Source organism: Panulirus ornatus, chromosome 28 (genome assembly GCF_036320965.1).
Source record: "Panulirus ornatus isolate Po-2019 chromosome 28, ASM3632096v1, whole genome shotgun sequence".
NCBI classification, from domain to species: domain Eukaryota; kingdom Metazoa; phylum Arthropoda; class Malacostraca; order Decapoda; family Palinuridae; genus Panulirus; species Panulirus ornatus.
The window spans coordinates 19,157,345-19,181,228 of NC_092251.1; the positions used below are offsets into that span (position 1 = coordinate 19,157,345).

The 23,884-nt window shown below is 40.6% G+C and overlaps 1 protein-coding gene across 1 annotated transcript in view; it reads left to right on the plus strand.

Moving 5' to 3' along the window:
- The window catches only part of LOC139757913 (uncharacterized), a 166,180-nt gene that overhangs the window by 44,870 nt on the left and 97,426 nt on the right, over positions 1–23,884 (plus strand). Inside the window, exon 3 of the mRNA XM_071678859.1 lies at positions 16,117–16,308. Within this exon, the coding sequence (XP_071534960.1) occupies positions 16,117–16,308 (192 nt within the window). The remainder of the gene's footprint in view (positions 1–16,116; positions 16,309–23,884) is intronic.

Sequence of the window (23,884 nt, forward strand, 5' to 3'; positions counted from 1 at the left end):
GACCGTTACACTGTTACCGTCGTGGTAAGTGTAGCGATTGTGCCACCACGACCGTTACACTGTTACCATCGTGGTAAGTGTAGCGATTGTGCCACCACGACGGTAACACTGTGTTACCATCGTGGTAAGTGTAGCGATTGTGTCGTGGTAAGTGTAGCGATTGTGCCACCACGACTGTAACATTGTTACCGTCGTGGTAAGTGTAGCGATTGTGCCACCACGATGTAACATTGTGTTACCGTCGTGGTAAGTGTAGCGATTGTGCCACCACGATATGTAACATTGTGTTACCGTCGTGGTAAGTGTAGCGATTGTGCCACCACGATATGTAACATTGTGTTACCGTCGTGGTAAGTATAGCGATTGTGCCACCACGATATGTAACATTGTGTTACCGTCGTGGTAAGTGTAGCGATTGTGTCACCACGACTGTAACATTGTGTTCCCAGGGATGGACCGTCATGGTAAGTGTAGCAACGTCACGACCAGAAGGTCAGAACGAATCTAAACAAAGGAATTCGAACTGGTTCAAAGGATCGAGTGTACACGTATCATGAAGCAGTTCAGATGACTTGAACATTCAGGAATCGTCATTCATAATTGTTGTATATAAACTTGATATTGTGTTACTTGAAAATCATAATTTCTTATTTTCATTCGTCACAAGATAATCTTCATATTTTTTTCCGCGGGATACGGGTCTCAAAAATGATCACTTGTTTAAAGAACTTATCGTACGCAAGTATATCAAATGCCGGCCTTAAATCTATAATTCAGACCTGGACATGCAATCCAGATAAGGATATAGCAGTTAATCATCCTGGCTTAACGTACTTACGTACGTTAAACCAGGATCATTAACGGAGTTAGGATAAACGTGGAAATGTAAGATAATGAAATCCAGCTCTTGATAAACGTAACGAATTGGTAACATGTCATTTCGCTTTTCATTCCAATATACTTCAGTCACTCATATTTCTCCCTCTGACATGTTAGCGTGTGTGTGTGTGTGTGTGTGTGTGTGTGTGTGTGTGTGTGTGTGACAGGTCAGTTTGTGTTCGTTTAGACTCACACGCTCGTGTTGAGGTAGCTCCACCCACGTCATACACCACCAGCGTACACAGAGGCTGGAAGTGCTAGTGTTTGTTGACACACGGTGAGGTAGAGAGAGGGCGTCACACTGTGTTGATCCTCAGACGATTTGTTCAACATCTGGATTTTGTAATGAGACTGAGAACCGAGTGTAGTGATCAAGTCTATGAAGAACAACGTTATGATTAGTGATCAAGTCTATGAAGAACAACGTTATGATTAGTAATCAAGTCTATGAAGAACAACGTTATGGTTTCAAGAGAACTTTCCAGGATAGACACTGGGAACATTCCCTCCTTTCTTGTAAGTGTTCCGTCTTAATACCAGATTGGTAAACCTTTGTATCCAGGAGGGAGCTGAATCCAGAGGTTTGAGGCAGTAGTATATTATTACTTGTGTTGTGATGTATTCACGAAGGACGGACTACGTTTTAGTAGGCTCCTCTGGGAGTCTACACGTGAGTTGTGGCCAAAATACGAGGCTCGTGTGGAGGGAACCCTTCCCTCCTTCTCCTCCTTTTCTTCCGTGAGTACTTCTCGAAATAAGTCTGACTCATACATCAAATTATAATATGCTAATGCAGTAATCATATGCAAGAAAAGAAAAATGTCAAAGTTAGAGAAATGTACTATGGAAGAATATTATGCTAGAATTGACCTGTCCAAATCTTGATTAGAAATATTTATGTTGACCGAGACGAGGCACAGGCAACTGAAGGCCCTAATCAAGGCCATCTCATTAACGATATACATACATACATACATATATATATATATATATATATATATATATATATATATATATATATATATATATATATATATATATATATATATATTTTTTTTTTTTTTTTTTTTTTTTTTTTTCGTACTATTCGCCATTTCCCGCATTAGCGAGGTAGCGTCAAGAACAGAGGACTGGGCCTTTGAGGGAATATCCTCACCTGGCCCCCTTCTCTGTTCCTTCTTTTGGAAAATTGAAAAAAAAGAGAGAGGAGGATTTCCAGCCACCCGCTCCCTCCCCTTTTAGTCGCCTTCTACGACACGCAGGGAATACGTGGGAAGTATTCTTTCTCCCCTATCCCCAGGGATAATATATATATATATATATATATATATATATATATATATATATATATATATATATATATATATATATATATGTGTGTGTTGGAGGTGGAGGGAACGAGGAGAAGAGGGAGACCAAATTGGAGGTGGAAAGATGGAGTGAAAAAGATTTTATGTGATCGGGGCCTGAACATGCAGGAGGGTGAAAGGAGGGCAAGGAATAGAGTGAATTGGAGCGATGTGGTATACCGGGGTTGACGTGCTGTCAGTGGATTGAATCAAGGCATGGGGTAAACCATGGAAAGCTGTGTAGGTATGTATATTTGCGTGTGTGGACGTATGTATATACATGTGTATGGGGGTGGGTTGGGCCATTTCTTTCGTCTGTTTCCTTGCGCTACCTCGCAAACGCGGGAGACAGCGGCAAAAAAAAAAAAAATATATATATATATATATATATATATATATATATATATATATATATATATATATATATATATGTAGCATTTATGGATCTGGAGAAGGCATATGATAGAGTTGATAGAGATGCTCTGTGGAAGGTATTAAGAATATATGGTGTGGGAGGCAAGTTGTTAGAAGCAGTGAAAAGTTTTTATCGAGGATGTAAGGCATGTGTACGTGTAGGAAGAGAGGAAAGTGATTGGTTCTCAGTGAATGTAGGTTTGCGGCAGGGGTGTGTGATGTCTCCATGGTTGTTTAATTTGTTTATGGATGGGGTTGTTAGAGAGGTGAATGCAAGAGTTTTGGAAAGAGGGGCAAGTATGAAGTCTGTTGGGGATGAGAGAGCTTGGGAAGTGAGTCAGTTGTTGTTCGCTGATGATACAGCGCTGGTGGCTGATTCATGTGAGAAACTGCAGAAGCTGGTGACTGAGTTTGGTAAAGTGTGTGAAAGAAGAAAGTTAAGAGTAAATGTGAATAAGAGCAAGGTTATTAGGTACAGTAGGGTTGAGGGTCAAGTCAATTGGGAGGTGAGTTTGAATGGAGAAAAACTGGAGGAAGTGAAGTGTTTTAGATATCTGGGAGTGGATCTGGCAGCGGATGGAACCATGGAAGCGGAAGTGGATCATAGGGTGGGGGAGGGGGCGAAAATTCTGGGAGCCTTGAAGAATGTGTGGAAGTCGAGAACATTATCTCGGAAAGCAAAAATGGGTATGTTTGAAGGAATAGTGGTTCCAACAATGTTGTATGGTTGCGAGGCGTGGGCTATGGATAGAGTTGTGCGCAGGAGGATGGATGTGCTGGAAATGAGATGTTTGAGGACAATGTGTGGTGTGAGGTGGTTTGATCGAGTAAGTAACGTACGGGTAAGAGAGATGTGTGGAAATAAAAAGAGCGTGGTTGAGAGAGCAGAAGAGGGTGTTTTGAAATGGTTTGGGCACATGGAGAGAATGAGTGAGGAAAGATTGACCAAGAGGATATATGTGTCGGAGGTGGAGGGAACGAGGAGAAGAGGGAGACCAAATTGGAGGTGGAAAGATGGAGTGAAAAAGATTTTGTGTGATCGGGGCCTGAACATGCAGGAGGGTGAAAGGAGGGCAAGGAATAGAGTGAATTGGAGCGATGTGGTATACCGGGGTTGACGTGCTGTCAGTGGATTGAATCAAGGCATGTGAAGCGTCTGGGGTAAACCATGGAAAGCTGTGTAGGTATGTATATTTGCGTGTGTGGACGTATGTATATACATGTGTATGGGGGGTGGGGTTGGGCCATTTCTTTCGTCTGTTTCCTTGCGCTACCTCGCAAACGCGGGAGACAGCGACAAACCAAAAAAAAAATAAATATATATATATATATATATATATATATATATATATATATATATATATATATATATATATATATATATATATCTTTCTTTTCTTTTAAACTATTCGCCATTTCCCGCGTTAGCGAGGTAGCGTTAAGAACAGAGGACTGGGCTTTTTTGGAATATCCTCACCTGGCTCCCTCTGTTCCTTCTTTTGGAAAATTAAGAAAAAAAAAAAAAACGAGAGGGGAGGATTTCCAGCCCCCCGCTCCCTCCCCTTTTAGTCGCCTTCTACGACACGCAGGGAATACGTGGGAAGTATTCTTAATCCCCTATCCCCAGGGATAATATATATATATATATATATATATATATATATATATATATATATATATATATATATATATATATATATATATATTAGAAAGGATCACAATTTTGCGCGTGATCAAGATATTCCTATGAGTCCACGGGGAAAATGAAACACGATAAGTTCCCAAGTGCACGTTCGTGTAATAATCTCATCATCAGGGGAGGCACAAGAGAGAAATATGAGTCAGTTGATATACATCGAAGAGACGATGCTAGGACGCCATTTGGTAAACACGTGATTGTCCTAAACATACAACGAGCATTCATAAACTTATCATTTTACAAATTTTATGAACAATAAAGTTATCTAATTTGTACAGACTATCACTAATATTAAGATTATAATTCTTTGTGTATTTAATAACAGAAGATTCAGTGATATTTCTCGTGCTAATATAGTTAGAGTTAATAACTGAGATGGCGTTACTCCAGTCAATACAATGATCATAGTTTTTAACGTGATTAAACAAGGCATTTGATTCTTGTCCCGTTCTTATAGTATATTTATGTTGGTTAAGTCTAACAGAAAGATCCTTACCAGTCTGACCAACATAAAATTTATCGCATTTTCCGCAAGGCCCTTTATTGATGCATCCAAGAGAATTTTGTGGTGAATTCCTGATTAAGATATTCTTTATAGTATCATTGTTGCTGAATGCAACATTTACCTTAAAGGATTTAAGCAACATGGGAAGCAAAGTAAAATTATCATTAAAAGGGAGTACTAAAAGATTCTTGTCAATGGGAGGTTTGAGCTCAACTCTTTAAAATGATTTCTTTGCTAACTTAAGGGATTTATCAATGAAAGATCTAGGGTACTTTAACTTATATCCAATAGAATATATCTTCTCAAACTCATCATCAGTAAACTCTGGACTGCAAATACGTAATGCCCTAAGGAACATAGATTGAAATGATGATAAATTAAGGAAAGAACGCAATAGGCTACAATTGTCACTTAATTGTAAGTTGGACAATCTTATTAAAAACAGCGACTGGACCAAGAACACAAACCCATCTTTTGTGGTAAACCTGTATAATAAACAACTAGATAAAGATTCCTTGTGTGCATTAGGCTATGGTTTAAGTTTTATGTGCTCTAACAGGGAAGCCAGCTGTGATGATGTCACAAAGTCTTTGTAATTTAGAGAAATACAGTAATTTAAATAATGATGAAATTAATATCTGTAAGGGTTTAGTGTATGCCAGTTTGTCAAAACCAGTGGAACCTAATTGCCCTAAAAGATTCATAAGAGCTATCAACACCTTAAAAAAAGACAAGGATATACATATTACTAAAGCAGATAAGGCTAACACTGTTGCGATTTTAGACAAAAGTAACTATTTATCTAAAATTAATGATCTTCTAAATGATAACACAACATATTCTAAAATTCGTAAAAAATCCCTTAGAAGCAGTTAATTCTCATTTCAGTAAAGAAATGAAGTTGTTGTTGAAAGGTAACATTTCTCTTATCAAAAGTTTGTCATCTTTGTCCCCTTCATTTCCATATATGTATGGACTTATCAAAACACATAAACAGAATTTTCCAGCAAGACCTATAGTGAGTTCAGTAGGCTCCATCACATATAACTTGACAAAATGGTTAGTTTCTTTATTAAGCCCTTTAGTGGGTAAGGTATCAAATTCTAATATCATGAACAATGTAGATTTAGTCAACAAGCTAAACAATATCAATGTTAATTTTGATTTCAAACTAGTTAGCTTTGATGTTTCCTCACTTTTCACTGAAGTTCCAGTTGATGACCTTTTAGAATATTTATTTGATGTCTTGGATGATATTCATTTACCTGTTTCAAAGTCTGTTTTCATTGAACTTATAAAATTGTGTATAAAAGACTGTGTATTTCAATTTAATGGAGATTATTATGCTCAAAAATTTGATATGGCAATGGGTAACCCTCTTTCATCTGTACTAAGTAATCTTTATATGGAATTATTTTAAACAAAATTACTAAAGGATATCTTACCTTCTAATGCAATTTGGTTTAGGTATGTAGATGATGTTCTTTGTGTTTGGCTAACAAATAAAAATTTACAAATATTTCTCCCCTTACTTAACAATTTAGTACCTTCCATCAAATGCTGTGTTGTCTTGCTCTTTGATAAATCTCATGTTCATCCTGTGGTGAGATAAGATGTAAATGTTGACAACAACAAAACTCGATTTTTTTTTGGTAGAGATTAAAGATAAGCTTCGTGTGAAAATAACGGTAGGACTAGTTTCTCTCTCTCTCTCTCTCTCTCTCTCTCTCTCTCTCTCTCTCTCTCTCTCTCTCTCTCTCTCTCTCTCTCTTTTAGCAGTGAAGCTTGATTCGGGACGTAAATACAGACGCAAGACATAGATTTTTTAACACCTGTGCCATAGCTTCATGGTTTAGGTAAGCAAACGAGGAACTAAAGACATCATTTCCTAAACGGGTTGTTATGTTGCTAAAAGTGACGAGTCTTGCTCTACGTTTCGCTCTGCATCGCCTGCAGATTTCACAGTCCCTGCTGCTTTTGAACGCCAAGCAAAGAATCAGTAGACCAGTTTTCTCCATCATATGCACAACACTTTGACCCAGAGTCTGGTGGATGTTGGGTACACGGAAGGGGACGTGTACCTGCCTCTTCAAGTGCAATTTTTCTAGATTTTCTGCTTGTCTACTGTACTGCCTGGTCACCACTGTACTGCCTGGTCACCACTGTACTCCCTGGTCACCACTGTACTGCCTGGTCACCACTGTACTCCCTGGTCACCACTGTACTCCCTGGTCACCACTGCACTCCCTGGTCACCACTGTACTCCCTGGTCACCACTGTACTGCCTGGTCACCACTGTACTGCCTGGTCACCACTGGACTCTCTGGTCACAACTGTACTGCCTGGTCACCACTGTACTGCCTGGTCACCACTGGACTCTCTGGTCACAACTGTACTGCCTGGTCACCACTGTACTGCCTGGTCAATTCTGTACTCCCTGGTCACCATTGTACTCCCTGGTCACCACTGGACTCCCTGGTCACATACAGTATATCCGAGCACCTCTCTCCCTCTATCCCTCCACAGGGTAATGAAACGGATTTTTCTCCTGACGAAGCACGAGAGAAGACGTGTCCAGGGCCTTAACTTTATGCGATGGCGGTAGTTTGCAGGACAAGATGCCACCATCTGCCCCACCTGGAGGTCTTTCTCCTTGCTGGATGGAATTATTCACTCGAAGATGGTTCACTGGACCGAAACTTAGGAATAAAGTGGTTCAGTTGTCTCATGTCCCTTTCACCATTAAGCCACACCTCAGACAACACATAAGGTCTTTTACGTAGGGATGACGCTTGCACTATAGTCTTGAACAGTTCATCTGATAACTGGACAGTTGTGCAGGTATTCCCTGCAGTTTCTGGATAGGAGTCATTCCATTACTGACGGTTGCATATGGTAGAGTGACGTTGTCTTGAGATGATATTTACCTTCTGAAGATGTTATGTTAATTCCTCTTTATTTGTGTTGCCATTTTCTCAACATCGGTTGCCAAAGACCAAAGCAATGGTCAAGTGAAAGCTACAATAGCTATTCCATATCCAACTTTTTTCTTGTAACTATCATTAGCATACGACAGATTAAACTATGGTCTGCCTTGTTTGATGAGGACCAAGGCTAAAGTGCCAAGTGGAAGTTGCAATATCTGTTCCATGTCCATCTTTCTACTTGTAATCATTAACAACAAACGACCAATTAAACTCTGGTGGGCCAGAATAACTACCTTGTTCGCAGACTCTGTTCTTGTTTATCCCTGGATGATGCTTCAAGTTTTTTGACTTGAGTTTCGAAGTTGCTTGAAGACTGAGGTCCCTTTTCTCAGTCTGTGACCTCAAACTCTTGACATGCTGTCCATCCTTGATCATATTGCTAGTAGCAGGTCATTGGCTACATCAGGAAGAGCAAACACACCCCAGGAAATGTTCACTGGATCAACATCGTTAAGATAAAGAGGATTGATCGAGGTGTTGTCGAGAAGATCAATGACTGACTCGAACCTTTGCTTCATCCTCCTGAACACGAGAAATTCCTTTATTATAATGAGTGACGCTGATCGGTCACACTAGCCAGCTCTCTCTGGCACGTGCTATCATTCATTTTGGCATTATCTCCAACCAAAAAAGAATTTCCACACGTATAGTGTCGTAACATATGGTCTACCTGGGAAGAAACAATCTGTTTCACTGTCTCGTCCTTTGCCGAGATGAAATATGTCTATAGTTTATATGACATTTTATCCATATGTAGATATAAACTACAGACACATGGACAGTTATAAACTACAGACACATGGACAGTTATAAAACTATACATTTGGAATGTCCAGGAAACATTTTTCCCATTAGTAAACATCCACGTTGTCTGACCGTTGACCAAATGCATAAATAACTAACATATTCGATCATAAATGAAGACCTATTGGTCATGCTATAGGCAACGTAGGTTTCACAGAGGTAAATCCTTACGATAAATGATAAAAATTAGCTTCTTATCGTGCTCGCTGGCTAGCATTGATGACATATGTGCCACATAAACCACATCAGATTAAATCATCAAAACCAGGAGCAACATGTTCTTATGATTCTGAAATCACCCGATGTTCAACTGTCTGGACTCACGTGACAGACATTCGACAATTGATTCGACAGCAGTTGCGGCTTATCCACTGTGCACACCTACCCATCCTGTGGACGGTGGTGTGAAAGAGGATACAGTGTGCACAGAAGGTCAAAGGACTGGTAGGCCTCAGTGACGGAAATACATTACAGGTTACACAGTGAGGGAAGTGTTGATTTGGTCTGGATAGTGAATCATCCAGCAGTTTACATGGTACGTGAAGTTTACAACAGTGATTTGATTATGTATCAAGAAATATAACAAATGAACGATTTACAATAAGAAACTTAAGATACTTATCAAATACCCGGGAGAGAATATTCTCATGTGTGAAATATTTACACACATCTTGTAATATTTGGTAAGAAACGTATTTAAACTTACTGATTTTACAGTAGTCAAGTACAAATAATGTGGCAGAGTTTGGGGATAGTTCTGCTGGCAAAGTTTACGTCTGGTCTGGTCATTATCAACATGGTCCCTCACATGCGTAGCTACAGCCCAGCCAACGCAGGTCGGGCGACGACAACACATTGGTGTCTACTGACCCTGGTGGTCGACCCATGTGTATGTGATGGTTGATCCATGTGTGAGTGAGTTTTATTGTATGACATTCTGGTGGGAGATGGACCTACTTATGTTACTTTCACTTCTTGGATCTAAAGGATTTTGTTCGTGTTCTCTCTGTACGATGGTTTTAAGGCTAATCGCTGTGGATCCAGGGGGTAATTACCTTCATTCTTGAGGGCAGAAAGTGTACTCCAAGCCCAGCATGAGTAATTTGTAACACCTTGGTCGTGCTGCGGACGTACACGTATTACAGTCATGGCAAAGCGAGCTTAACGCACTTAATGATGAAATGTAATCATTAACAATGAGACTTTCATCCTTAGAGTTTTCAACACAGATAAGGGCCATATAGATACCATGGATCCTGAGTGCCAGGTTAGAGTAAGAATCATGAGGACGTGTTATAACAATAACACGATCAGCAACACCAGTGGTTTGCTGTGAGGGAACCATCTGTATATATAGCTTGTGGGAGATTATAGTCAGTGGTCATGGTTTCAGTGTGGTCTCGTGTGTCATGATGTCCTCTTGATGCAACCTCAGACTGACCTGGGTAAAGAGGGTCTGGGAAGAATGAGGGAATAGTGATATCAATGAAGTTAACTTCCCATGAGACAGGGATGTGTGATTGTCGTCTCTCATTGGTAAAGTTCATGAAGATCATCCATTCCCATGGCCATATGCAGCTGTAGTAACCCGTCTGGATGGATGTCTCCTACTTGAGAAGAAGGTGTAGAAAGATTCTTTACATGGATTGGGTCTTGTTTGCCTGAATTACAGCTATGGTGGTCAGTGGTGGTCATCTAAAAACAAGAATGGCCACCATTTACCTGAGACGTAACACTTCACAAAGATCCTCCACCTCGAGTTCAGAAGTGATTGGCCTCAAATATTTGCACTTTACTGAATCATGTTAGTCCTAAGCTTATGTAGTTTACTGAATATCAATCAACATCATAGTCCTAAGAATATGTAGTTTACTGAATACGAATCACATGTTAATCCCTTTCATATGTAGTTTACTGAATACGAATCAGTAACATAGTCCTAAGAATGAATACTAATTACATATTAATCCTTTTCATATGTAGTTTACTGTATACTAATCGTATTATGTTAATTCAAGGCATATATAGTTTACTGAATACTGATTAGCATTATGATAATATTAGGGATATGTAGTTTACTCAATGTTAATCAATATCATGCTAGTTTTAAGTATATGTAGTTTACTGAATACTAATCGATGTCATGTAAGTTCCCGACATATCTAGTTTACTGAATACTACTCAGTGTCATACTGCTCCTCGTCATGTGTAGTTAACTAGATACTTTTCAGTATCATAATGATCGTAGGCTCATACTGGTGATCTGAATACTGATCAATGTCGTATCTGATCCAGGCAAACGTATGTCGTCAACTGTACGAGGCCAGCACCACACTGATCCATGGTGTATGTAGTTTACTGAATCAATACCACATGCTTATTGTACTCATGATATTCTGGGGGATCTGAACCACTAATTTTGATATATTCGAGGACATAACATATGCCTGGGATACACTATTCATCTACAATTTATACCAACAATATGATCGTCATAAGAAATATGGGAAGAACCATGTCATTTATTTTTGCTTAAGAAAAGAAAGCTAAGTTTGTAAGACAGGAATATATATACGAAGTAAATTCACATCTGGAAGTGCCTGATTGATTACCAACACATATGGTAGCTTGGTACATTGAATCAGAAAGCAATAGGAATTCATATTATTTATCCACTGTCACACGTGTCACCTGCACCCAGTACTTGTGTGACATCACTCATCATCAACCATAGTTGAGCAAGTCTGCAACTTGCCTTGAAGTTGAGAATTCAAAATGTACGTGCAATCAGGCAGCTTACGACTTCAAGCACACCTGCCAAGACTAAACCCCCTGGAAATGGAATACCTTTCATCCACTGGATAAAAGGAACGTTTCTTTTTCTTTCATTTTCCAGCGATGATCCTCAAAGAAGTCTGGAACATCAGGGGGTATCCTAAATACTTCGCTCGAAGTGTTTGCCGAAAATGCAAGTGTCTTTCAATGGACTATAGTGGCTGCCTGGAGTGGACCTAACGTGGAACGTGTGGTACTACAGCTTATTGACCTTTTCCATCCTGGCGGTATTGTAGTAAAAATGATAATTAATTTTATTTGACAATGTTAAATACTCTGAAGCAGCCTACTGGGTCCAGAAAATGAAATTGGTTTCCCTAAACAGAATTCAAACCTTGATAGACAAATCTCCAAACTCTCAGGTTTCCTCGTGAGCCAGGACAATATTACACCCAGTCCGTAGCTGAAAACCCAGCAGTGGAGCGCAATGAATTCCTGATGCCACAATCAATATCTCATGTGAGCCTAACGCCCCGTCTAATGAAACTCGGGCAACTGATACTCTTTGTAAGGCCAAGAATTATGGCAAAGACGTCTGCATCATCTGAATGGCCAATCAGAACTTCTTAGCCTTTTCTAATAGGCTTCTTGATTAGGCTTGAGAGCATCAGACTTCTCCTGGCAGTCTTCGTGGGTAAGTCTGGTAGATAAGTCACCACACTTACCAAACGCGACTCTGAGACCAAGTCTTTTCTTCTTGTCTGCTCTCTCCAGAATCTCTGGGGGAATCTTTGTCACCTTGATATTGCTGTCCCTGTACGTCAGTGTCACCCTCCAGTTCATCATATTCTGGCTAGGTCTTACATGATTGTAAAGCACATCTTGATTCAAATCATAGTTCAAACATTTAGAAGAATTGCACAAGTTCCTTCTTTAGTTGTCAAGAGGCAACTGTGGTAAAAGTAGACAGACATCTTACTAGATGTGTGATTTTTGCTGATCAGTCTCCTACATAGTTTCATGGCATCAGTACGTGAAATACAGGCATAATAAGTATCCTCAGGAGGCTTTGCTTTGCTCTCCATGCATGTTGTTCTAATAGCTTTGTTGTTTCATTACAGTACCATCAGGTTTTGCCATCGACTTAGTTAAGGGACTATGAGGGTAAGAGTGACCATCCAATACGTCCAGTTTTCTATTAACAATGCTGGTCACATCTCCTAACACCATTTAGATGGTGTTCAAGATGTTATGTCTTCTTCCTCAACCGTTATCTTCTTCACGGTACAATAAGTTCTCCATTGCAGCTGCATATTTCTTGTTCGCAGTATTGTCTAAGTGTCTTCCTCTGACGTAAGCTACATGATCGGTGTTGACCGTCTCAAACGAAGTGTCGTCATGTCTGATTTAAACTGGTTGAGAAAAGAACGGACTTGAAGCTGTACCTGAGTCTTTGTTTTGTTGTCGACTTCAATGATTTGTGTTTGTGAAGGACACCACAACTCTGCATATGAGTTCAATCAGAGGAAGAATCAGCAGGTTTGGTACCAAGACTGAACATTCTCGAACAGCTTCTCGACAGAAGCCGTGTCACACCTTAATAAGGATCTTCCATTCAGGTTACTCTACAAACATACATGTTCTGGACCTTCCGTGTAGTTTTTTGTGATGTCTTCTGTAGTGATGTGTCACCTGTGGCGATATCTCTTGGAACTACAAGATGATCAGTGTTTCGTTGGATCGTTGGGCTGCAGTGTCACGAACTGTTTCATCAGCTATCCGTACCACTATCTGCTTCCAGGGTTCACAAATATTCGTACGTTCGCTTGATGATATACTTCGTTTGTCGCTAACAAAAGACACACGTTTTTCCCTCACGTTCCCGAGTGTGTTTGAGCGTTCGTTTGTCTTGAAGAACGCCTCGGGTCCTCAACGCTGCCTTCAGCAGCTGAGTTTTGCTGCTCTGGCTACCTGGCCAGTGACCTTCTTACGTATGAATTCCGAACTGCAGCGCTTTTTATTATTCATTTGTTTATTCTACTGATGCTGTTTCTTGGCAGCAGCAGTTCTTGTAAACCCTGGTAATCCGCTTACACTGTCTCACTGCTATGGTGCCGCAGTTTCACAGTGTGTTGTGCATAGTCGTTCATCTGCCTTAGCTGGTCTGGTCGGTCATATAAGAGCGCCTACTTAATAGATGCCACAACGATTCCAGTTTCTGTCTTCCGTCCCTTGGGTTTTTTTTTTCCATCCCTTTTTGACCCTTTTGATGACCTGTGGGCTAGTAGATGATGGTAGACCGTTGCTAAATTTTGCCGCTTTCTAAAAGCAAATTAAATGCCATCATTTTAGCCCTGTACACCACAATGTCAGATCAGTCATATCAAATTCATTCTATCATATATTTCAGAATGTAATCTGTACCTAAGCTTGTGGTGTCCATGATCTGGAAACATGATTACTTTTGGGTATAGGAGACAATGGAAAAGGACTGAAGGCAGGGCAGGTGGGAGGTGGACTAAGGTGATGAAAAAGAGGATTTTTGAAAAAGAATAACATAAAGACTTTGGAAAATATCAGGGAAGTGTCTGTACAGCGTCATATCTCCCAGTGTTTCAAAATACTTAGCATAGACTCCTAAAAGATAGTCATCAAATTCTGTGAACTCAACTTTGAACAATGTATAGTTTACGTAGTTAACAAGATATTGCTCAAATAGCAAAGAACAAAGCAGTGCATGTAAATAGTACGAATCACAATTGAGCAAGAGGAAGATTTTTTGTTATGTATTAAATCAAGTGGAAATATCAGTTTTCTTCTTCAGTGGCTTCCCAGTAGCCACCCTTACTGGCGATCTGGACTGTCCATCACAAGAGTTGACACACTTCAAGAATAAATATATATATATATATATGATAAACACAGCAGCACTTGAGCTACAGGAAAAATCTTCGTGAATACCAAATCAAGTGAAAATATCAGGTTTCTCCTTCAGTGGCTCCCAGTGACTACCTCAGCTGGCAGATTGGAATGTCTGTCACAAGAGCTGAGACACATCAGAAGTACTTTCATGTGACGAACACCATGGCGTGTGGACGACACGGGCGCAGCCGCTGTGCACACTTGATGGTGCAGGATCAGCACGTCCTGACGAACGCTAACATAAGATCTGATCGTGTATGTTAATGGCGTGTGTAGAACTTGTCTGTTACCTGTGTTTATAGATTCTGTATAGTAACTGTGGCTGTAGAACTTGTCTGTTAACGGGGCTTATAGAACTTTACGTCTGTTTTGATGTCTGTAGAACTTGTTCATAGTGAGGGTGTCTCCAGAATCTGGCAGTGTTAAGACTTGGCGTGTATGATGACGGGGTCCTGAGTTTATGACGTGTATGATGACGTTGTCTCGAGTTTATGACGTGTATGATGACGTTGTCTCGAGTTTATGACGTGTATGATGACGTTGTCTCGAGTTTATGACGTGTATGATGACGTTGTCTCGAGTTTATGACGTGTATGATGACGGTGTCTCGTGACCATATCGTACATAATAAATGTCTCTCGAGGAAGTTGACTGGTGAGTTGTGGTTTATCATCATTTATTGTGTGTAGTGGAAACTCCACCTGGCCAACCATTAAGCTCATTGAGCTCCTCCAGGTAAGCAGGTATTTCTCCCCTCCTCAGCCGCTGGAACACCTCTGCTCCTCTTCTTTAACCGAGTCCAGTGGCCATCCATCTTGTCATGGCTCTCTCTCTCTCTCTCTCTCTCTCTCTCTCTCTCTCTCTCTCTCTCTCTCTCTCTCTCTCTCTCTCTCTCTCTCTCTCTCTCTCTCTCTCTCTCTCTCTCTCTCTCTCTCCCTCCCCCCCCCCCCGTAGTGAATGTTTCTCAACTGTGTCTTAGCACTGTGACTATTTCCCTTCCCTCCTTTTACGCTTATTATCATGTTCCATAATCCTTCCTCCTTCCCATCATGGCCATTTGAATAGACCATCTTTCTCTTTCCTTCCCAGTCGAATATTTCAGTGCTGTCTCCTCTCCATCAACTCGCCTCTCTTTATATTTGCTCTTCTGTCTTGATTATTCAATTATCTTTCGTCTAAATATTCTAGTTATTCTAGTATCTCTCCTCCCTGTGGCTTAGTTATTCCAGTATCTCTTCTCCCTGTGGCTTAGTTATTCCAGTATCTCTCCTCCCTGTGGCTTAGTTATTCCAGTATCTCTTCTCCCTGTGGCTTAGTTATTCCGGTATCTCTCCTCCTCTACCCGAGCTAATTATATGACTGTCTTTCATCTTCCTAAGCCACCAAATCGGACATCCTTCTCTTGTTCAGGTCAATAGAGTATCTAGGTTTCGTCTTACCTATTCAAGAATCTTCGCGTTTTCATTCTGTCTCTCTCTATATTGGCCAGTTAGATATCTCTCTTTTGTCTATCTTGGCCAGATAGATATCTCCCAGTCACTAGGGTATGACTTCTACTACGTAGTTTACATAATTCGAACACCTTTCCTTTTCTATCTCTAACCATTTACGTGCCTTTCTTTGTTAATTCTAATCAAGTATTTCCTATTTCCTATATCAAAATCATTTAAGCACGTCTCCCTGTATCTATCCTCGCCTCTTATACACCAGTCAGGTGCAGCCATTCAAATACGTCCGCACTTCGAGTGTTGGGCTCTAACCCTGGTCTGGTGTTGTCCTCAGTGGTGGTGTCTGTGGTAGCCAACGCCCTGGTGGTGGTGGTGAGGGTGTACGGACGGAGGCGACCCGTACGCAGCAGCCATGTGTGCACACTGTGCCTGGCCGTGTCGGACGTGGCCTTCAGCGTCATGGTGCACACGGTTATGATCCTGGCAGCCCTGGGCGTCGACCCGCTCCTCCTCTTCAACACAGCAGGTGAGGCAACGCTCCCTATTGGTCAGCCATCACACACACACACACACACACACACACACACACACACACACACACACACACACACACACACACACACACACACAGGGGCGAATAACCCTTCAGGTTAACCCTTCATTAATCACCTTCGCTGGAAGAACCCCGTTGGTACAGTAGGGTTCTGATCAACCCCTCGCTAATCAAAAGAAAAAGAAAAAGAGAAAAAATGAATTCCACGATTTCTTTAGATACAATAATGTCAACATGGAAAGTAATGGCCATGTAAGATGTGAACTACCATGATCATCAGCGTTTCAATATGATTCATTACATTGAAAAAAGAGAATAAAAGGGAATAAAAATCTCCAAATCTTAAAGGTAAAAAGGACAGAAAACTAGTAATTTTCTCACTGACCAATACCCTGAGACTATTACTAAACCCTGAGACTATTACTAAATGCAAAGTAATTATTCAAGAAACTATAGATATAAATCAAATCATTAACCTTGACAAAAAAGCGTTCGTCTGGATTCTCCGCATATGCGTTTGCCCCATAATACATCTTAACTACGCCTTTGACACAGCTGACCTTCGGCCTAGAAATAGGCATGAAGTTCATTCCCACCCTTAGTCCAAATTATTCTATTTAGATCCACTCAAAGCCACGTCATCTTTATAATCAATGTTCATTTCATCACACGTCCTGGATACGTCTAGACTCCCAAACCTGAACCTTCCTTGATGAGTTTCCGCCTAGCTCTTCCTCCTTTCCTGCTATTGGAAAGTGATAATACAAGATGAAAGAGGTTTCCAGCCACCCACAACCACCCGTGTTCTTCGCTCATTGCGCCATTTAAGAGAAACGTTATTAGAGATTATCTGAGGATATTCATTTTCCGAAGATCGTCAATTCCTGGGATATTCATTTTCCATGGATATTCACTTCCCGAAGATGTTCATTTCCTGGGGATATTCATTTTCCGAGGATATCAATTTCCCGAAGATCGTCAATTCCTGGGATATTCATTTCCCGAAGATCGTCAATTCCTGGGATATTCATTTTCCGAAGATCGTCAATTCCTGGGATATTCATTTTCCGAGGATATCAATTTCCCGAAGATCGTCAATTCCTGGGATATTCATTTTCCGAAGATCGTCAATTCCTGGGATATTCATTTTCCGAAGATCGTCAATTCCTGGGATATTCATTTTCCGAAGATCGTCAATTCCTGGGATATTCATTTTCCGAAGATCGTCAATTCCTGGGATATTCATTTTCCGAGGATATCAATTTCCCGAAGATCGTCAATTCCTGGGATATTCATTTTCCGAAGATCGTCAATTCCTGGGATATTCATTTTCCGAGGATATCAATTTCCCGAAGATCGTCAATTCCTGGGATATTCATTTTCCGAAGATCGTCAATTCCTGGGATATTCATTTTCCGAAGATCGTCAATTCCTGGGATATTCATTTTCCGAAGATCGTCAATTCCTGGGATATTCATTTTCCGAAGATCGTCAATTCCTGGGATATTCATTTTCCGAAGATCGTCAATTCCTGGGATATTCATTTTCCGAAGATCGTCAATTCCTGGGATATTCATTTTCCGAAGATCGTCAATTCCTGGGATATTCATTTTCCGAAGATCGTCAATTCCTGGGATATTCATTTTCCGAAGATCGTCAATTCCTGGGATATTCATTTTCCGAAGATCGTCAATTCCTGGGATATTCATTTTCCGAAGATCGTCAATTCCTGGGATATTCATTTTCCGAAGATCGTCAATTCCTGGGATATTCATTTTCCGAAGATCGTCAATTCCTGGGATATTCATTTTCCGAAGATCGTCAATTCCTGGGATATTCATTTTCCGAAGATCGTCAATTCCTGGGATATTCATTTTCCGAAGATCGTCAATTCCTGGGATATTCATTTTCCGAAGATCGTCAATTCCTGGGATATTCATTTTCCGAAGATCGTCAATTCCTGGGATATTCATTTTCCGAAGATCGTCAATTCCTGGGATATTCATTTTCCGAAGATCGTCAATTCCTGGGATATTCATTTTCCGAAGATCGTCAATTCCTGGGATATTCATTTTCCGAGGATATCAATTTCCCGAAGATCGTCAATTCCTGGGATATTCATTTTCCGAAGATCGTCAATTCCTGGGATATTCATTTTCCGAAGATCGTCAATTCCTGGGATATTCATTTTCCGAAGATCGTCAATTCCTGGGATATTCATTTTCCGAAGATCGTCAATTCCTGGGATATTCATTTTCCGAGGATATCAATTTCCCGAAGATCGTCAATTCCTGGGATATTCATTTTCCGAGGATATCAATTTCCCGAAGATCGTCAATTCCTGGGATATTCATTTTCCGAAGATCGTCAATTCCTGGGATATTCATTTTCCGAAGATCGTCAATTCCTGGGATATTCATTTTCCGAAGATCGTCAATTCCTGGGATATTCATTTTCCGAGGATATCAATTTCCCGAAGATCGTCAATTCCTGGGATATTCATTTTCCGAAGATCGTCAATTCCTGGGATATTCATTTTCCGAGGATATCAATTTCCCGAAGATCGTCAATTCCTGGGATATTCATTTTCCGAAGATCGTCAATTCCTGGGATATTCATTTTCCGAGGATATCAATTTCCCGAAGATCGTCAATTCCTGGGATATTCATTTTCCGAAGATCGTCAATTCCTGGGATATTCATTTTCCGAAGATCGTCAATTCCTGGGATATTCATTTTCCGAAGATCGTCAATTCCTGGGATATTCATTTTCCGAGGATATCAATTTCCCGAAGATCGTCAATTCCTGGGATATTCATTTTCCGAAGATCGTCAATTCCTGGGATATTCATTTTCCGAAGATCGTCAATTCCTGGGATATTCATTTTCCGAGGATATCAATTTCCCGAAGATCGTCAATTCCTGGGATATTCATTTTCCGAAGATCGTCAATTCCTGGGATATTCATTTTCCGAAGATCGTCAATTCCTGGGATATTCATTTTCCGAAGATCGTCAATTCCTGGGATATTCATTTTCCGAAGATCGTCAATTCCTGGGATATTCATTTTCCGAAGATCGTCAATTCCTGGGATATTCATTTTCCGAAGATCGTCAATTCCTGGGATATTCATTTTCCGAAGATCGTCAATTCCTGGGATATTCATTTTCCGAGGATATCAATTTCCCGAAGATCGTCAATTCCTGGGATATTCATTTTCCGAAGATCGTCAATTCCTGGGATATTCATTTTCCGAAGATCGTCAATTCCTGGGATATTCATTTTCCGAAGATCGTCAATTCCTGGGATATTCATTTTCCGAAGATCGTCAATTCCTGGGATATTCATTTTCCGAGGATATCAATTTCCCGAAGATCGTCAATTCCTGGGATATTCATTTTCCGAAGATCGTCAATTCCTGGGATATTCATTTTCCGAAGATCGTCAATTCCTGGGATATTCATTTTCCGAAGATCGTCAATTCCTGGGATATTCATTTTCCGAAGATCGTCAATTCCTGGGATATTCATTTTCCGAGGATATCAATTTCCCGAAGATCGTCAATTCCTGGGATATTCATTTTCCGAAGATCGTCAATTCCTGGGATATTCATTTTCCGAGGATATCAATTTCCCGAAGATCGTCAATTCCTGGGATATTCATTTTCCGAAGATCGTCAATTCCTGGGATATTCATTTTCCGAAGATCGTCAATTCCTGGGATATTCATTTTCCGAGGATATCAATTTCCCGAAGATCGTCAATTCCTGGGATATTCATTTTCCGAAGATCGTCAATTCCTGGGATATTCATTTTCCGAGGATATCAATTTCCCGAAGATCGTCAATTCCTGGGATATTCATTTTCCGAGGATATCAATTTCCCGAAGATCGTCAATTCCTGGGATATTCATTTTCCGAGGATATCAATTTCCCGAAGATCGTCAATTCCTGGGATATTCATTTTCCGAAGATCGTCAATTCCTGGGATATTCATTTTCCGAAGATCGTCAATTCCTGGGATATTCATTTTCCGAGGATATCAATTTCCCGAAGATCGTCAATTCCTGGGATATTCATTTTCCGAAGATCGTCAATTCCTGGGATATTCATTTTCCGAGGATATCAATTTCCCGAAGATCGTCAATTCCTGGGATATTCATTTTCCGAAGATCGTCAATTCCTGGGATATCAAACACATTTCAATAGTCCCTCAAAATACTCACTCGATCTCCTTCTCACTTCATCATCCCCTGTTACAACTTCCCATTTTGCCCATTGCAGCACTTTTCCTCTTCTCTTTCGCACATTATTAACCTCTTTCCAAAATATCTTATTCTCTCTAAAGTTCACGGATACTCGCTCACTCCAACTAAAATTTGCCCTCTTTTTCTCTTTTTCCCTGTAAGTACCGTCCGTATACCTCTCTTCTCTTTTTCTCTAGCAACTGTACTTTGTCATCCCAACTCTCTACCGTTTCTCACCTTCCCATCTCCCACCTTCCGCATGACACACACTTCTCTCGCGCATCCCAGCTTTGCGCTCAATCTTTCCCGGTATTTCTTCACAACACCCTCTTTTCCGAGCTCAGTTACCACCACAACCTTTCTCTCAACCATATCATTTCCTCTCTTACAAAAAACTTTATACATCTTTACCCCTCAGTCTCCATCAGGTAATGATCAGACAGCCCACCAGTTGCACCTCTCAACACGTCCACATCCTTGAGTCTCTGAAGTACATAAATCAATCCAAACCTAATCCAACAATGTCTGCGTACTACCCACGCATTATCAATACGTCCCTCTATCTAAACCTGACAGGTTCAGTCACCAGTCCTTTTTCACCTCACAGTTCCACAAGCTGTTCACCATTTCCATTCACCTTACTGAATAACCTTACCTCCTAGTTATACCCTGTAATGCCACATGGCTTACTTTCGAATTCAGCTTATCTAGCACGAATACCTAATCTATAGCATCAAAACTGACACACCCACTCAGATGCGCCCATAACACTCTCATCTCTTCACCATTCTTGTCACAGCCAAGTACATAAACACTAGCAGTCATCCACATCTCGTAATTCATTTTGATTCTTTCCATATCAGTCTAAAGCTCACTTTCTTAATGTTTCACACATTCCTTCAGTTCTCCTGCAGCAGACGTGCAACACTTTCCTTAAGTCACGCCCTCATACTAACCCCTGGCTGTACCCCAAAGACATTCCCAAACATTTCCTCTAGCTACCCTCGAGCTTTGGTTCACTCAGAGCCAGAACATCCAGATTTCTTTCCTCAAACATAAACATATTCCCTATCTCTCTTTTCTTCTTATGTTGGTCACATGAAAAAGTCTTAGCTTCAGCCTTTAAGGAGGAGGTATATACGGTATGCATGTAACCCTGTAGAAGGATGAGAAAGAACAGCCTCCTATTCCATGCGTGTCATAGAAGGCGACTAAACGGAGTGGAAGCAGGGGGGTTGGAAACCCTCCCTTTTTTAACGTTCATTTTCTAGAAGATGGAAGAGAAGAAGGAGACAATTGAGGAATGCTCATGCGCTGAATTCAAAAGCTTAAAGCTGGGTTGTCTGGGAGTGCCTGAAAGGAGGGGAAAGATAGGTGACATATTTAGGGGCTGGACACCTAAGAATTTTGGTATGAGTGAAACTAAGCTCAAGTGAAAGGATTAGGAATGGCTTGGGAATGTAGTAAGGACTGAGCATGAGATAAGCGTTAGGGTGAGAGCAGAGGAATGGTGGTATCTCAGCTGATGGAAGCATTGTGGAAATATGAGAAAGAGTGTACAGATGTGAACCACATACTGATATGAATGAAAAAAGTGGATTTGGGGGGATGGTTGACTGTTCGTGATTATGGTCATAATAACCTTGCTTTTATTCGCATTTACTCCCAACTTTCTCCTTTCATACACTTTCCCAAACAAAGACATCAACTTATACAGTTTTTCACTAGAATCTGCCATCATTACTATGTCATCAGGAGCGAGGAAGAGAGGTGAGATTTTAGGAGTTAAGTGTTTACGTCAGCAATTTTGGTGTGAGGGATCGACTAATTTTGATGGGTGATTTCAATGCAAGACTGCATGATGTGGCATTATAGGTTGAGATTAGGAAACACATGGTACTGAAAGATTATATAAGATTACATAAATGGGGAGAATCTTGTGGATGTGCGCACTGAAAGAAGAACTCGATGATTAGGAAAATCTAGTTCGGAAAGAGGGTCATACATAAGCATACGTGGGTGAGGAAGTAAATGGTAATTGCAAACGTGGGTGAGGAGGTAAATGGTAATAGGTCCTTATTGGATTGTGTCGTGATTGGACGGCGTGCTAAAGAGAGACTTTTGGATGAAAATGTGCTGGAAGGGGCAGCAACTGGGCTGTCTGATTCACTTGCTAGTGGAGGCGAGGGTGAATGTTTGTGGAGACTTCAGGAAAAAAGAAGTAATGCTATGAGTGGGAAGTGAAAATGCTGTCTGATTCGTTTGCTAGTGGAGGCGAGGGTGAATGTCTGTGGAGACTTCAGGTAAAAAGAAGTAATGCTATGAGTGGGAAGTGAAAATGATAAAGATTGAAGTGAAGATACCACGGAAGATCAAAGGTAACTGGTGGAAGTGGATGATGACTAGGAGGTATTTAGTGAAGCTTATGCGTGAAATCTATGGCATGCGGAAGGTGGGACATGGGCATTGAAGAAACGTAGGCAAGTGTTAGGTTTAAGAGGTTAAGCTGTTAGTGAAAGTGATTGGAGAGTTGTATGGGCTTTATCTACAGGATGGTGTTCGAGAGACTGGGAAGATGGACAAGAAGCTCCATGCGGAAGTGCAGCGGTTAGGAAAAGATGAAATAATTTCTGCAGATATCAGGAATGATAAAACAAAAATGTTTCAGAGGATGTGAGTAGTCTGGTGAGAACAAGAGAACAAATGGGAGCATCAGTGAAGGGAGCAGGTATGAATGTGGCAACATGCAAAGAAGTGAAAAAGAGGTGGCGTGAGCAATTTAAAGGGTTGTCGACTGCGTTAAATGATTTGGTCACAGATACAGATAGGGTGTTTAGGTCGAGAGGTGTGCAGATCAAGAGTCATGTCAGTGATTTGGTGAAAAGAGAGGAGGTGGTCAAAGCTTTACGTAAGATAAAGTGTGGCAAAACAGTGTAATGGATGAAATTGCTCTTCAGTTTCTCAAGAAAGTGGATGCCAGTTTTGCTTAATGGTTAGATAAGATTGTAAAGGTATTTATAGCACAAGAGAAGATACTTGAGGATTAGTAGAATGCTTGTGTGTGTCACTGTATAAATGCAAGGGACACAGAAGTGTGTAAGAACAGTGAAAGTATAATATCATTGAGTATATTTGGTAAGGCGTAGGGGAGAGTGGTGATTGAGAGGGTTGTAGTATGCACAAAATACCAGAGTACGGAGGGAGAATATGAGGTCAAGAGTGATAAAGGATTTGCGGATCACATTTCTGCTTTTGAATTCCCCGAGAAATAAACAGAAAAAGAAAAAAGATATCTATGTAGCATT